Source organism: Heliconius melpomene, chromosome 15 (genome assembly GCF_056956725.1).
Source record: "Heliconius melpomene rosina isolate 202511_hmr_F chromosome 15, ASM5695672v1, whole genome shotgun sequence".
Lineage (NCBI taxonomy): Eukaryota > Metazoa > Arthropoda > Insecta > Lepidoptera > Nymphalidae > Heliconius > Heliconius melpomene.
The window spans coordinates 7524649-7539949 of record NC_140403.1 but is presented as its reverse complement, the minus strand read 5'-3'; the positions used below and the strand labels follow the sequence as shown (position 1 = coordinate 7539949).

At 31.6% G+C, this 15301-nt stretch overlaps 1 protein-coding gene and 2 pseudogenes across 2 annotated transcripts; 1 reads left to right on the top strand and 2 right to left on the bottom strand.

Annotated features, from left to right (window-relative positions):
* The first annotated feature begins 1256 nt into the window (after positions 1–1256).
* Nasp (Nuclear autoantigenic sperm protein) lies at positions 1257–8759 on the top strand. Its single transcript, XM_085198334.1, has 9 exons — positions 1257–1398; positions 1751–1926; positions 2219–2316; positions 2917–3119; positions 3294–3387; positions 3561–3698; positions 4464–4538; positions 5004–5248; positions 7726–8759. The coding sequence occupies exons 2-9, from the start codon at positions 1751–1753 to the stop codon at positions 7906–7908; spliced, it is 1212 nt and encodes a 403-aa protein (XP_085054460.1). The 5' UTR covers positions 1257–1398; the 3' UTR covers positions 7909–8759.
* A 359-nt stretch (positions 8760–9118) lies between these two features.
* LOC146531572 (prostaglandin reductase 1 pseudogene) lies at positions 9119–11470 on the bottom strand (annotated as a pseudogene). The gene is made up of 2 exons (XR_014878800.1): positions 11348–11470; positions 9119–10228 (listed from the first exon to the last, which is right to left on the bottom strand). The product of XR_014878800.1 is annotated as a prostaglandin reductase 1 pseudogene (transcript).
* Positions 11471–11913: 443 nt separating this feature from the next.
* LOC146531571 (prostaglandin reductase 1 pseudogene) lies at positions 11914–12944 on the bottom strand (annotated as a pseudogene).
* Between the last annotated feature and the right edge of the window lie 2357 nt (positions 12945–15301).

Genomic DNA, 15301 nt, shown 5'->3' with positions numbered 1-15301 from the left:
TCTCTAGTAAAATATTGGGCGGGCAATCGCTGGGGCGGGGGAAAAGTCGATATCCACTCGTGTCATTACACGATGCAAACTGCACAATAATTAATATTAATAGAAATAAACTTTATTAAATGCTTTCAAGCTAACGAGTTTATTTTATGCGTCACGCTATGCTATATGCAAATATATCTTTCATTACTATTCCTTGTAAAGTTGAGTAATTACTTAAGGTAATTGGATACTTAAGGTCGATGGCTTAGTTTTTCTTTAATATTCTTACTATTGTAATGAATTAATTTATAATAAAAATAAATTTATAGAAAAGTTTATCAGTATAACAGTGACAGAGATAGAGTAAGGCTACTCTTTAGGCCGAGTACGTTTAATAGTGGGGAAATTCAAATTTTAATAGCGCCCAACACGCTAGCCGATGTAAAATGTGATATCTTAATCTTAGAGTAAACATTTATTTAAATACTCCTTTTTATAAATGAACTCCTTACCCAGGTGGTAATTAAAGCTATGCTCTAGTGTGGTCATTATCGCAGGCGGTGCCTTTAAAATGTGACTTACACAAGAAGTTATTAGTTAAGTTGCGGAGAAGTTATTTACACAATTTTAAATATAACTTATAAATTCATATACACTAAACATACATAAATTAAGAGATAATAAATACATTTTGGTTATTTGTGAGAAATTTATTTTCAAATAAAAAAATTGTAAACAGCATAAATGAACTTACAAATTACAATATATTATAATAATAGGGTTACATTGATCAACACAGATTTAAATAGTTTTTCATAATTTAAACAAATATTTGTCTTATTTTTTTTCTAATAAACTTGTGGTCATGGCGTTGTTTTAAAAGTATTTTAATACTTATAAAAAAATAATAATACACATTGACATATGAATACACATCGATAAAATTACGAATATATTTTATCTCGAGTATAAATTAATTTAACTCGAGTTGCAATCGAGTGCAAAAAAATGTAATAATTTATTCTATATTCGTATAATTGTATCTGAAAATATTTATAAATTTTTCGTGAATTAAATTAATTTAAATGTTATTTTTAACTATGAAATTTCACGTAATATAGCAATATTGCAATTGATTTGAGTTAGAAAGTATTTAACTCGAGTTAAGCCCGACGACTCGAGTAATAGTTCGAATTGACTAAGAATCTGGCAACACTACTTCGTGAATCAACTCTTACAATTTCAACTTCAAAACCTGAGTTAAGTTTAACACAAAGTGACTAGGTGACTACCATTGTCTAGCGTAAATTATTTAATTATACGATCCTATTACGACTTTAACGAAAATAAAAGCCTACTAATTGCTCAAAATATAAAATTTCACGAATTACTCTTGGACAGGCCTTATAATAACCAAAAGTAAGTAATTTTATAATAAAACAACTATCGTTGACCATCACGCTTACAAAAGATTACATACTAAATTCTTATAAATACGATAATTGTTTTTGTATTTATCCTTAATATGAATGTATTTACTTTTTAATATAATAGTTTTATTTTGTATTGTGCACGTGGCTTCATATTGTTGTATTTATATGGATGTCAAAGTGACCGTTATGAGTTTGCCGGTTTTTCAAGAAATATTAAATAATTTAAATTTTATTCCTTTAACTTACAAAATAATAGAGTAATTACCTTTCCTCCAACTCGAAATTCAATTCTTTAAGTATCCAATATATACGGCAAAGCTATATTCCTTTATTTAAAGATGGCAGATGTATCAGAAGCAACCACAACATCTCCAGAAGAGCTGTTAGCTTCAGGCAGACGTCATTTAGCTGTAAGAGATTATAATGCGGCTACAGAATCCTTGGCCACAGCATGTGAACTATTAGCAAAGGCCCACGGTGATATGGCTGATGAATGTGCTGAAGCTTATTTGTGGTCAGTATTTTTAACAATCTATTCACACTTATAGTTAATCAATAAAATTTAAGATATTGATGGCAAAAGATATGTATCATATGAAAATGAATATGTTCCTATTTTTTATATAAATATACGCATGCAGCGTTGACTCAACGCATAATGTATTAAATTCGGCAGAAAGTACGGAAAAGAGTGTCTTAAGGTTCATCACTGTCTGCTCTGCTTATTTGTGGTTATATCTTGTGGGATACAACATGAAGCCGAAAAAGAAAAAAAAAATCCTCTTTAAAATACATTTTTATTATAGGTATGGAAAGGCTTTGTTAGGGTTATCAAGAGAAGAAAGTGGTGTTCTGGGAGAAGCCGTACCTGGAGATAATAATGAGGAAGAAGATGATAATGAAGGTACAGATTTTATTAGTTTCAAGTTTGGTCCCATATATATCAAGGTAAATAAAGAAACCTAGTATCAAGACATTTCATACTCTGCTTTCCTCCCTGAAATTGAATCATTGCATATTAAATGGTATATTCAATACCACCCTTTGTCTTGCTAGAGCGAGGACATGAAAGTCATGTTCTTTATTTCATTCATTATTACCTGGGAATTGAATCTCCACTATTAAAGTACAAGAACTAAGGTTGTGATTAATATATTGTGACATTCCTTTAGTTGTCACTACAAAAAGTGTCAATTGATTTCAATTAATCTCAATTTATTGTTTGTCTTAAATTTCAATTTGTTAAATCCTCATTTTCATCACTCTGGTGTTGAGGCAAAGCGCGGCGTTGAGTTTCACAACTCAATACATGCAATGCCTCAGAATATGGCAGAAAGTGGAGAATTTTAAAGTACTGTTTCCAAGAGGTGCTTTTTTATATATTTTTTCAAATATGTTTAAAATTTGCAGAATTTTAATAACAGACTAGTAAACTAGTAGAGAGATGTTTATCTTTTGTTCATAGAGATATTTTTTATATTAATAATATAATTTTATTAAAAAGAAAATGGTGAAAATGCTGAAAATGGGGAAAATGCTGACCACGGGGACAATGCTGGTAATGGAAAAAAGGTAGAAGAAAAAAAAGAGGCTAAGACTGAAAATGGTGAAAGCGCCAAGGAAGGAGTAGAAAAGACTGAAGCTCAATCAACTACTAAAGATGATGAACCAGGTCCGAGTACCGCTGAAAGTTCTGAAGAAGTACCAGTAAGTACCATATTTAGTACTAGCTTTGTATGCCACTTTGTGAAAGTAAATTAATATAACGTTTTTTATTTCTGAACAAAAAATAAAATAAACACTAAATGCTAAGTAAAGTGAAGTGAAGCTACAAAAAGAACGATTTCTTGTATTATTTATGGAAAAAACATATTATTTTAGGGACCATCAAATGGTGATGCAAATGATGAGTCTGCAGTCAACATGGACACTGAAGACGACGTAGACAACTTACAACTTGCATGGGAAATGCTAGGTTGGTAATGTTTGAAAATTATTCTTTTTAAATGATATAATCTATATATATAAAAGGAGATGTTCCTACTGACTGAGGTATGACACATGCCCAGTCATAACCGTTGTAGGAGATATAAAAGTATTATTTATTTATGTAATAAATTAAATAACATTTGATCCTTTTTTTTCTAGAACTATCCCGAGGCATATTGCAGAAGCGTGCAGAGGGAGGTGCGATGGCGGCGCGCGCCCTCTTGGCGGACGTACACCTCGCGCTGGGAGAGGTCGCTCTGGAGAGCGAGACGTACGACAAGGCGGTCCTTGATATGGGTATTATAAATCTCCTATAGCTTCACCTGTATTCCGCAGGGTAGGCAGAGGGAACCTAGTGTTAAGACAGTTTCCCGCCCTACATTTTCGACAAATTGCGTGTTAATAAAACATAAGGCGGTCGTGGCGCAGTGACACAAGTGTGTAAACGAGACGGTTATGGGTTCGATTTCCACTCGGGAAAATGAATTATTATTGATTAAAAAGCGCGGCCTTGAGTTCTGCTACTCAATATGCAATGCCTCAAAAATTTAGCGAACAGTGGGGAATGGAGTGTCTTAACACTAGATCCCCAATGCTTACCCTGCTATATGCCGAATGGAAAAAAATATATATTTATCTTAAATAAGCAAGATTATTTAAGTATTTTTTATCTCTTATAAAGAAAATTGTCCAGAATGTATGTAGTTATGTTGCCTCATGGCGTGAGAACGGTATCGGTAAACGCCTAATCAGCGTTCGGCGTATGTAACGCGAATCCCCTCATGCCATGGGAAACAAACATAGTGTTTTAGTATTAATTATTCTATATTTTATTCTTTAGTCGATCAGAGCATGCACTTCTGCTCGGTCGATTCACTAGTTAAGTTAATTTTAAGTTAGTTATAAGAACATATAACTTTGTTCTTATTTTAATTAAAGTAAATTTAAATTTAACTATCTTAGTTATTTTTAAAAGCCCACTCGCGCTCCCGTAAACATGTCTATGTAGATACAAGAGATAAAAAGTAATTGATTATTTATATTCTATATTTAATTTGACAGTCAGCTGTTTGGACATACAAAAGGAGCTGTACCAGAGTGATGATAGGCGGATTGCTGAGACACACTACCAAATTGGTACATACTTACATACTTAACTTTTTTTTTACTTTTTAGCTAGCTTATTACCATAACAGGGAAAGAAAAATATTAAATATTTCATTATGACTGGGAATTAAACCCACAACCATTATATTTGCATTCACACGGTTGTGCTACTGCACCCCGAAGGCCAGAATCATACTTTATAATTACTGATATCTGAACTTGAATAAAAAATGCATATCTTCATCATATTTTTTAAAAATTAAAATGAGTACTTGCTTATATTTTGTAAATAATTATTTCTTTCAAATTTAATCCTTATTATAATTACTATGTGATCCTATTAATAATCCATTTTTATTGTTAATTTTTATACTAATTACTCATTAAATTTTATTCTGAAAGTAAAGATTTTATTTATTTCTTATTATAATATAAAAAATTAAAGATATATAAAAAAAGCCTATGTCCTAAAATGTAATTTGTTTTGACTTCCAGGTCTCGCCAACTCTCTAGCGTCTAACTTCGAGGATGCCATAACTCACTTCAAAAACGCGGCGAATATTCTAGAATCTCGTATCAAAACTTTAGAAAATCCTGTTTCAGTGGCGGAAGATGCCACAGTTAAGAAATATTCGACGGCCGACCCGTTTTATTCAGTAGAAGGGGAGCTAAAAGAGTTAAAGGACTTACTGCCGGAGATACAAGAGAAAATACAAGACATGATGGATTACAAGTCGGAGGTAAGGCCGTGTGACTGTATCGAGGCGACGCGAAACATGCTAAGAAATATGATTATTAAGGAGAAATCTCAATTTGTAGGCGTTCAAGCATAGATTTTTTTAATAAGTAGGTTTTTTTTCATTAATTTTTGAGATAAAATACAGCTTTGTTAAAGGTATACATATTATACACTTAATTTGTAGGTGTTCTATTTTTTTAAATTAGGTTTTTTTTTCAATTTTGACACAAAAGACATGGTGGACATCCCATATAAAAAGTTTAATGATGATATTTTTTATTTAATTTCCAATATGTTGTTGTTTTTTGTATACATATTTTATGTACGTATATGTTTTTTGTATATTGACAGTTTAGAGTGCATACCTGCATATTTTTATACATTCCAAAATGTAAAAAAAAAAGTACAAAATCATATTTTTTTATTTCATATAGTAGAGAATACAAATTTTCGAAATTTTATAAACCTTACAGTATATGTATGTATACTTATACATATTTAAATACATTTTATTCTCTCCTTAGAATATGTTTAATATGCTGTTAGCAGGCCAACAATATGTCACCTTTGTTTTTACATATTATTGGAAATTAAATTAAAATATATCATATTCCTAAATAATTTAGTAATTATAATAACATAGTGAAATAATCATTTCCACAATTAGAGTTCTGCTTAGTTGCAGGATGTTTTTTTTAAATCGATAATTAAGGATATAATAATCGATTTTGATATACTTCAATTAGAGTACAATCGATTTTTTACCACACCAATTATTTACTATAATTCATTAATTATACACATTATATGTAATACATTTATTACAGTCAGACATTCTTAAATGCACTGCATTTTCTCGATCTCTATATTTCGATTTTTTTATTGTTAAATGCCGCCTAAAGGTTATTTTAATTTTTACATAACTTTAACTAATGAAGTAGCCGCATTTGTAAAAAAAATAGTTCCTAAATTTAAAAAAAAAAACCATATGTGACATTTTTTGTGATAAATTTGACTGTCTTATCAGTATTGATTTAGTGTTATGCAGATTTTTAAACAGTTAATACAATTCTTGCCATAATTATGACGTAAATGTCTTCTATTTTTTTGGTCAAAATTAAAATAAAACAATGTTTTATTTAATATAGAAACAAAGGAGAAATTTTGTTATTTACTTTTTATTATATAGCAGAATTTCAATTTTGATTGGACTTTTATTATAGACAGCTATGGCGCAGCGGCACAATGTCTCGCTGCAAACGTGACGGTTGTGGGTTCGATTCATGCTCGGGGCAATGGATCATTTTCATTTCTCGATCTGGTATGAGGACAAAGTGCAACTTCAAAAGTGCTGATACTTCTTAAGCAATTCTTGTACAATAGGTGCGTGGAAAATGGTCAGTCTTAACACTGGGTTAGGGGATGCTGGGGAAAGATGATTACTTTCTTAGAATTTCTTTTTTTTTAAGAAAAATGCCAAACATGTTTAAATACTGTTTATAAAATCTGCATAATATTTTTTTTTTATTAGAAATAAGTGCCTTAGAATCTCAATTTGCATTTAGATTTTAGTATAGTGAGTACATTTGTATTGTTAACTAAGCGTGTTTACCACAAGGCCATTTTTGTATCGCTTTACACGATATTTTTTTCAAATAAATGAATCGAAATTATAAATTTTGTGTGTTATTTCACATTTCCTTTTATTTGTTATATACATTAATGGTCATGTGGTATATTTGTATGATAGTTATGGCCATTGATGTTTTTTTTCCTATGTTGGAATTTAATAATGTTGAATAAATATATATAAATATAATATATGAAGTAACTCACGATTGGCCGTCGTGGCGCAGTGGGAGAGCATATGGATTGTGACGTTGTGGGTGCCTCTCCTGGCATATATTATTTAATATTTTGTTTCCGTCTCTGCTAACAAGACAAAGAGTGGAGTCGAATTTCGCCATAAGACACGCAGTGTCTAGAAATTCCGGCGGAAAGTGGAAAACGGAATATAATGCTGTATGCAGGATACAGAGTGAAGCCTGCAAAAACCTTAGTATGTAATCGAATTGTAATATCGAGTTGATTGTAGTTATGTCTTCACTCTGGTAAGACGACAAAACTGTCGAAACGACGTGCAGACCCATATGGGAGCAGAGTGTTAATAAATAATGCTGATTATATAACTCTGTATCCCAATATTATTCATATTAATTGACTAGTTTGGCTATTTCAATTTTCGTCTTCAATTTATATTCAAAAAGAAACCTTAAAAAAAAGTTTGGTTTTCTGAACTGCGCATTGTTCTCATGGCTCTCATCAATAATAAAACATAAGAAAAGTCCTAAAATCATACCTTCGCAGCATTCTACAATTAACTTTGGGTTAGCCACGACACGTCGACTGTACTATAATTGTAGTACACACTTTTTTATGTGAAAAAAAAAGTCATTTAGGAATAAAATTCTCTTACAGATGATAAAAAGGGTGCGTGAAACCCTCTGCCCTTCCAACGGCGAAGGATCTCAAGCCTCACCAAGTACCAGTTCAAAACCAGAAACAAAACCCGCCGCAGATATATCTCATTTAGTTAAAAGAAAGCGAAAAAATAGTGACGACGAAACGCCGGCATCTAAAAGACTTAATACGTCAATTTAGAGGCTACTTGTATTTAAATTTCTTTATAAAAACCCCAAAAAATCACGTTTATAAAACTTCAAAATTATTATATTTATTTTATTTTTTTGGAATAAAAAAAGAAAGGTGAACCATAGCCTGCTGTTAATTTTAAATTAAATAGACAACTGAGTTAATAATTCTGATGCGTTTTATAATTATATAAAAATTGCAACTTAGATTTTTTTAATTTAGTATTTTATTAATTTAGTAAAAAATTAGTAATTAGTAAAAAAACAAGTGAACTTTAAGGTATGTAAAAATACAATGATTATGTTATGGTTATCAAAAAAATAATAAAAATCATAAAATATTGATTTTGAAGTATAATAACTTAGGAAGGAAAATATCTGATTTTTTCTGACCTTTTAATACATTTATTGATTCTTTTTGTAAATACGCTAATTTTAATTAGAATCCACACCAACATTGTACAATAGAAGAAATATTTGTATTAAAATGATGTTATTCTTTTGTTTTTAAGTAAATTTTCTTATTTTTAATTATTCCAATGGAGTTTGCGTCGAGACTGCGACGTTTTCGTCGATTGCTTTAAAATATTAATTGGTTTTAAAAGACTTATCAATACTGACACCTGTAAGGTTGTATTACATAACGTACAATAAATTTAAGAAATAAATAGGATATAAATTTTAACTATGATATTCTGAAGACCTGAAGTATTGGTTATGTAAAGTTTTGTCAAATTACATAATTAAAAGTGATTGGTTTTTTATTTATAATTAACAATAATCATAGGTTAAGTCTAAAGTAAGAAATTAATTTTACAGACGTATTTTATTAAATAAACGAATAATTAACTACAAATAAAATGTTTTATTTCAATATTTTTTTTCCGCTTGCTGTATCCCACATATATATGCACATAGCAGGGTATCCGGAGGAAATCTGCGGACATAGTACATTTCCGTTCCTCTCCTTCCGCCGAAATCTCAAGGCCCTGTCTGTTGAGAGACGTAACTCAACGCCACGATTTGCGTAGTTACCAGAGCGACGAAATGAAAATATTACTTCATTCCTCTGAGTGAATTGAACTCATAACTGCCGAACTTACAGTTGCACTTCCTGCATTCTTAATAATTAATTATTTTAATAATTAAATTGAACGTAAATATTATTATAATATACAGAGAATAAATATTGTTCAGCGTTGTAAGTAAAAACAAAAATATTTACTAAAATAATTTATTGTTCTTATTCCAGTTTCCGATCCATTAACATTTAGGAATATTTAATTATTTATTATATTTTAACCACGGCTTTGCCCACATTCTCTCCGTTTAACATACCAACGAAAGCGTCAAATAAATTATCAAAACCTTTCGTTATATGTTCGTGAGCTTTCAACTGACCACTCTTGATCCAATCTACTATCTGGGAATGCGCTTCACTCCAACGATCAGTCCAACGCCACACCAGGAATCCTTCAAACTTTAATTCTTTGAAAACCATAGATGGTTGCAATATCGTTGCCTTAGGCATTTGTGAAGGATCAGCATTATAAGCACTGATACTGCCGCACACAGACACTCGGCCTCTCGTATTCATCTGTCCTATAATAATGCTACTAAGTTCTCCTCCAACGTTATCGAAATAACAATCGACACCGTTTGGAGCAGCAGCTTTTAAGGCAGCTTGGGCGTCTGCGGTCTTATAGTTGATAGCCTTGTCGAAACCAAGTTCCTTTTCTAACCATTGCACTTTTTCATCAGATCCCGCGAAACCAATAACTTTACAGCCTTTGATTTTGGCGATTTGACCTACGAGAGACCCTACTGCCCCAGCAGCGCCTGTCACTACCACTGTTTCACCAGCTTTAGGCTGGCAAAGTTCTAGAAAACCGAAATAAGCGGTAGCTCCTGGCATTCCGACGGCGCCAGCACCTAAGGACTCAGGCAATCCTTTTAAGTTAGGTAACTTATATAGGATTACTTTTGGCCTGCCCTCTATCTGTTCATTAGTTTCCTTTATCACAGAATAGTCGCACCAACCATTATGGGTAATTACTTTGGCACCGACAGGATATTTTGGGTTCTTCGATTCTTGAACTTCTGCAACTTGGAAGCTGAACTGGTCGTAAGGCACCTTGTTACTTCTGTTGTAAGCCCGTAAGTAAGGATCAACGCTGATCCACAATGTCTTTAATAATAATTCTCCGTCTTTCAGAGGAGGCAGGTCGTACTCTACTATCTCGTAATCAGATCGTTTGGGAGGTCCATTGAAATAGTTCTTGACAACATATTTTCGTGCTTTGACCATCTTGATTGTATTGCCAGAATTTCTGCAAAAATATTAGGTATAGTAATATTTACTTGACTCTCTAAATATAAATATTTATGACTGATAGTACATTAATTTTATCTTATCATAGCGCTTATCAAATTAATATTTTATATGTAAATAAACATACGTGAATTTTTTATAAATATTTGTTTAACCCGGATCTCTGTTTAAGCGTTCTAGCTAATCTAAGTACCTGTCTAAATCTTAGATAGTTATAGTATTTGATTATACAGGGTGTAAAGCGAAAAACACATCAAAATTACGAGCGCAGACACAATATTCGGGCTGTATCTGCCAATTTTCTTCAAGAATCCGATTTTCTCAAATATCTATTGAACAACTGATATGCTAAAAATGCCGCGCATAGCCATTTGAGTGTATGTAATAATTTTAATTATATACTCGTGAATATACGAGTATATCGTACAGATAAATTATATATAAATATATGTTATAATAATTTGCGATTTGTTGCTTATCTATTTTATAGATATTTATAGTTTCAATACGATGAAAAACTGTTATTATCTAAAGAATTTTTATTGAAAATATATTATAGACTTAAAAAAACACAACATGCGTTGATTACGAAAGACAATTAATTATTATTCATACTAGTTAACACTGAGTCTGTGATGACAATCCGGGCCGGGTATAAACATATGCAAATGAGTATATATAAATAAATCAGCTCTAATCAGGGCAGGGGGAACCTAGTGTTAAGGCACCCCGTTCCTCATTTTTCGTCGAATTCTGGAGGTATTGCGTGTTGAGTGGCAGATCTCAACACCGCGATCTGTCTCGACATCAGAGCAAAGAAATGAAAATATAAATGTAAATAAATATTTCATTTATTTGAGATCGAATCCACAACCAGTCACGTTTACAGTTACACACACACTGCCCCTGCGCCACGACTGGCCTCAAAACAGATACAAATGTGAAAAGATAATGAGATAAAGACAATTCAATGGTCTCTAGGTAAAGTATTAAAAGTGAAAAATATCCATTTCTAAATCTAAAACTTGTTAGTAACATAGTTCCAAATGGAAAGAAAAGATATTTGTAATTTTTCACTTTCGATACTTAACGTAGAGACCGTCGTACGTCAACTTACCTCGACGTTCCCACGAATACTAAAGTCTATCTATATATATAGCGTCGCCTCAGATTATTCAATAATAACACTCATTTTATAATCAAACTCGCGTATATATGTCTGAAGCTAGATGACTTGTCGTTTCTTCGACAGCGTCTACTTTATTTGGTTATACTATTTCTATTCATGATTCATTCAATTAATTCTAATTTCGTTAGTAAATAAAGAAGAATATTTGATATTGTAATAAATTGTGCAATATTTCTGGAAAAATCTAAAATATTTGATTAGCTAAAAAAACGGTCAAGAGCGATCCAGAGTCCAGATCGACGAAATGAAAATATTACTTTATTCTCTGGAGTGGGAACCCACAACTTTACTCTCTTGTTATGCCTCTGCTTCCGACCGCCTCAATTATTTGTAATTATTAATTAATTAATTAATTTATTTATTATTTATTTATATAATTGAATAAGAATATTGTTATAACGTGTAGAAAATAGCTATTATTTAGGGTTGTCAGTAAAAATAAATATATTTACTGATTTTTTTATTGTTTTTATTCCAATTTCTCACCAATACAGAATTTATATAGTGACATTTTAACTAACACAATATTAAAGAATATTTTATTTTTTAATATATTTTAACCACGGCTTTGCCGACGTTCTCTCCGTTTAACATACCAACGAAAGCGTCAAACAATTTATCAAATCTACTATCTGGGAATGTGCCTCATTCCAGTGACCAGACCAACGCCACACCACGAACCCTTCAATATTTATTTCATTTTTAAACTGTTGCTTTAGGTATTTGTGATGGATCAGCATTGTACGAGCTGATACTGCCGCACACAGACACTCGGCCTCTGTGATTCATCTGTCCTACAATAATGCTACTAAGTTCTCCTCCAACGTTATCGAAGTAACAGTCGACACCGTCTGGAGCAGCAGCTTTTAGGGCAACTTCGGCGTCTGCGGTCTTATAGTTGATAGCCTTGTCGAAACCAAGTTCCCTTTCTAACCATTGCACTTTTTCATCAGATCCTGCGAAGCCGATGACCTTACAGCCTTTGATTTTGGCAATTTGTCCCACGAGAGAGCCTACCGCGCCAGCAGCGCCTGTCACTACCACCGTTTCACCGGCTTTAGGTCGGCAAACTTCTAGGAAACCGAAATAAGCGGTAGCTCCTGGCATTCCTACAGCGCCCGCGCCTAAGGATTCAGGCAATCCTTTTAAGTCAGGTAACTTGTAAAGGAGTACTTTTGGTATTCCCCCTGTCTGATCATAACTTTCCTTTATCACAGAATAGTCGCACCAACCATTTTGAGTAACTACTTTGGTACCAACAGGATATTTTGGGTTCTTGGACTCTAGAACTTCTGCAACTTGGAAGCTGAACTGGTCGTAAGGTACCTTGTTACTTCTGTTATAAGCCCGTAAGTAAGGATCAACGCTGATCCACAATGTCTTTAATAATAATTCTCCGTCTTTCAGAGGAGGCAGATCGTACTCTACTATCTCGTAGTCAGATCGCTTAGGAAGTCCATTGAAATAGTTCTTGACAACATATTTTCGTGCTTTCACCATCTTGATTGTATTGCCAGAATTTCTGCAAAAAATATTATAGTATATACTTTTATCTACTATATAAATTCTTATCCTCTATTAATAGTATCTATATTAATTTTATCTTATCACAGCGTTTGTCAAATTAATATTTTTGTATATAAATAAACATACGTGATTTTTTTATTATTATTGTTTGAACCGGATTTCATTTCTGTTTAATCTCTCTATCTAATCAAAGTATACCTAAGTACCTGTTTAAATTTTAGATATTACATATTTGAATAAATAAAAATGTAAAAACTGCTGTCGAATACAAAAAAAAAAACCCGACTGAATACACTATATTACTGTATCCAGTAACAGAGCATCAACACAAACGTACGACGTATCATTAACAAAATCGGTTCTCTGGTTTAACAGTTACAAGGGAACAAAGAAATGGACATATGTACATAATATATACGCGCTAAAACACAACCTTCCTTATGGGTTTGTCGCAGTCGGGTAAAACCACGCTTGTCACACAATTATTCTTAACTTCTTTTAAATATTATTTTAATAATGTTATCATTGCCAATTATGTTTATTTCTACAAACTCTACATTATAATTTAGTTTAGTTACCGAGGACGGTTTTATTAACATACTATCAACAGCAAAACAGGAAACTCAAGACGTGTTAAAAAAGATGGCTGGATAACAAATTTTCTTGTACAAATATTGTGCATTATAACTAAGTAACTAACTAACTTAAACTAACTAACTAACTAACTCAACGTAACGAATAAAAAATATGTGAGTGCAACTTTTCAAGAAAAAGGAAATAACATAAATTAAATTAAAGGTGATTGCGGCACGGTTTTTCTAGGCAACCTAGATATAATACGAGTATATTCTATTATTATGTATCGTTCTTAAAAATAAGTTTCATTAAAAAAACAGATACTTGTAGATTCATGTAATGGGATCTTAGGCCATTAGCCCAAAAGCCTAAATATAATATGATTTCAAAAAGACAATATCACATCAACTTACCCCGACGTTCCCACGAATAATAAATTCTTATAATACACTCCTTTTATATTCAAATTCGTGTACATTAAACTCTGAAGATAGATAGATGACTTGTCATTTTCTTTGATAGCTAACCTCTTTTTTTCACTCGATTAATTTTAATTTTATTTGTAAACAACGATGAACACTAAAATATAATAAATTGTGCAATATTTCTGGAAAAATCGAAAATATTTGATTACCTAAAAAACGGTCAAGAGTTGGACTCGGCGGACTTCAAAATTATAAAATCTTTCTATAATTATTATTCACTTTTTAGTTGTTAGAAGTCGGTTTTCCTTTTTGTTAAAAATTAATTTATGTTCAAATGCTCTTTACAGACAAATAGCAAAGTGATTATGTAAGGGTTTCGTTTTTTTACTTTTGAGGTACGAAACCCTAATAGAATGTTGTTATATTATCTGAAACTTTATATGGGATAATTTATTCGTACCTTTACCGAATAGGATCGATTTTATTTCGAACTAGCGACCCGCTCGCGGCGTCACCCGCTTTAACTACATCATTATTATGTTACTAATCTGCATTACTTTCGTTTTCTAATAATAATATCGTTTTAAAAATAAATATTTACAACTATATTGAAAAGTAAACTTTCAGCCAATTCAATAAAACAATTATTATTTAGAGCAATTTTATCGATCAACATTCTTAAAATGGTATAAATTTTTATTTATAATCCGATCTAAATAAAACAAACACTAAATGTTAAGTTTGCTAAAATACAGTAGTGAAGTTACTGAGATTAGCGTGGATAATTAGCAAAGGCAAAAAAATAAAAAAAAATAAAACAAAGATAAGTTTTAATTTTTTTTTTCTATAAAATTTCACTTTTCAGATTGTTTCTTTTAATTGTATTGTAAATTCTCACTTTATGCTACATTTCATATAAGGACCTGTAGGTCCTCCTTCACGCAATCTCGACATAAATAGTCTTGACAAAGTGATCCTATAAGGATTCCAGAGTTTTTTACCTTTTGGGGTATGGAATTGGTTCCATTCCGTCGTTGGCGACGAACCTAAAAATAATCAAAATATATTTGCATTTCACGGTTGCTTGTACTTTTACATTTAATATGTTGAAACATAAAAGAGTTATTTTAATATCGCCAATTATGAAGATAAAATAATATTTTATACACGGATTTCATAGTTTTTGTTATAAAAGTGAAGATAACATTGACCTTCATGTATAAAAATATTACAGGCAGTGTGCAATTCGTCTCTCGATGATATGACAAGTTGTTTTTTATTTTACAGTATCGACCCGCTGGCGGCTTCGCAGCTTGAACTTAATACACTGAATTACTTTTCTGTTTTAATATAT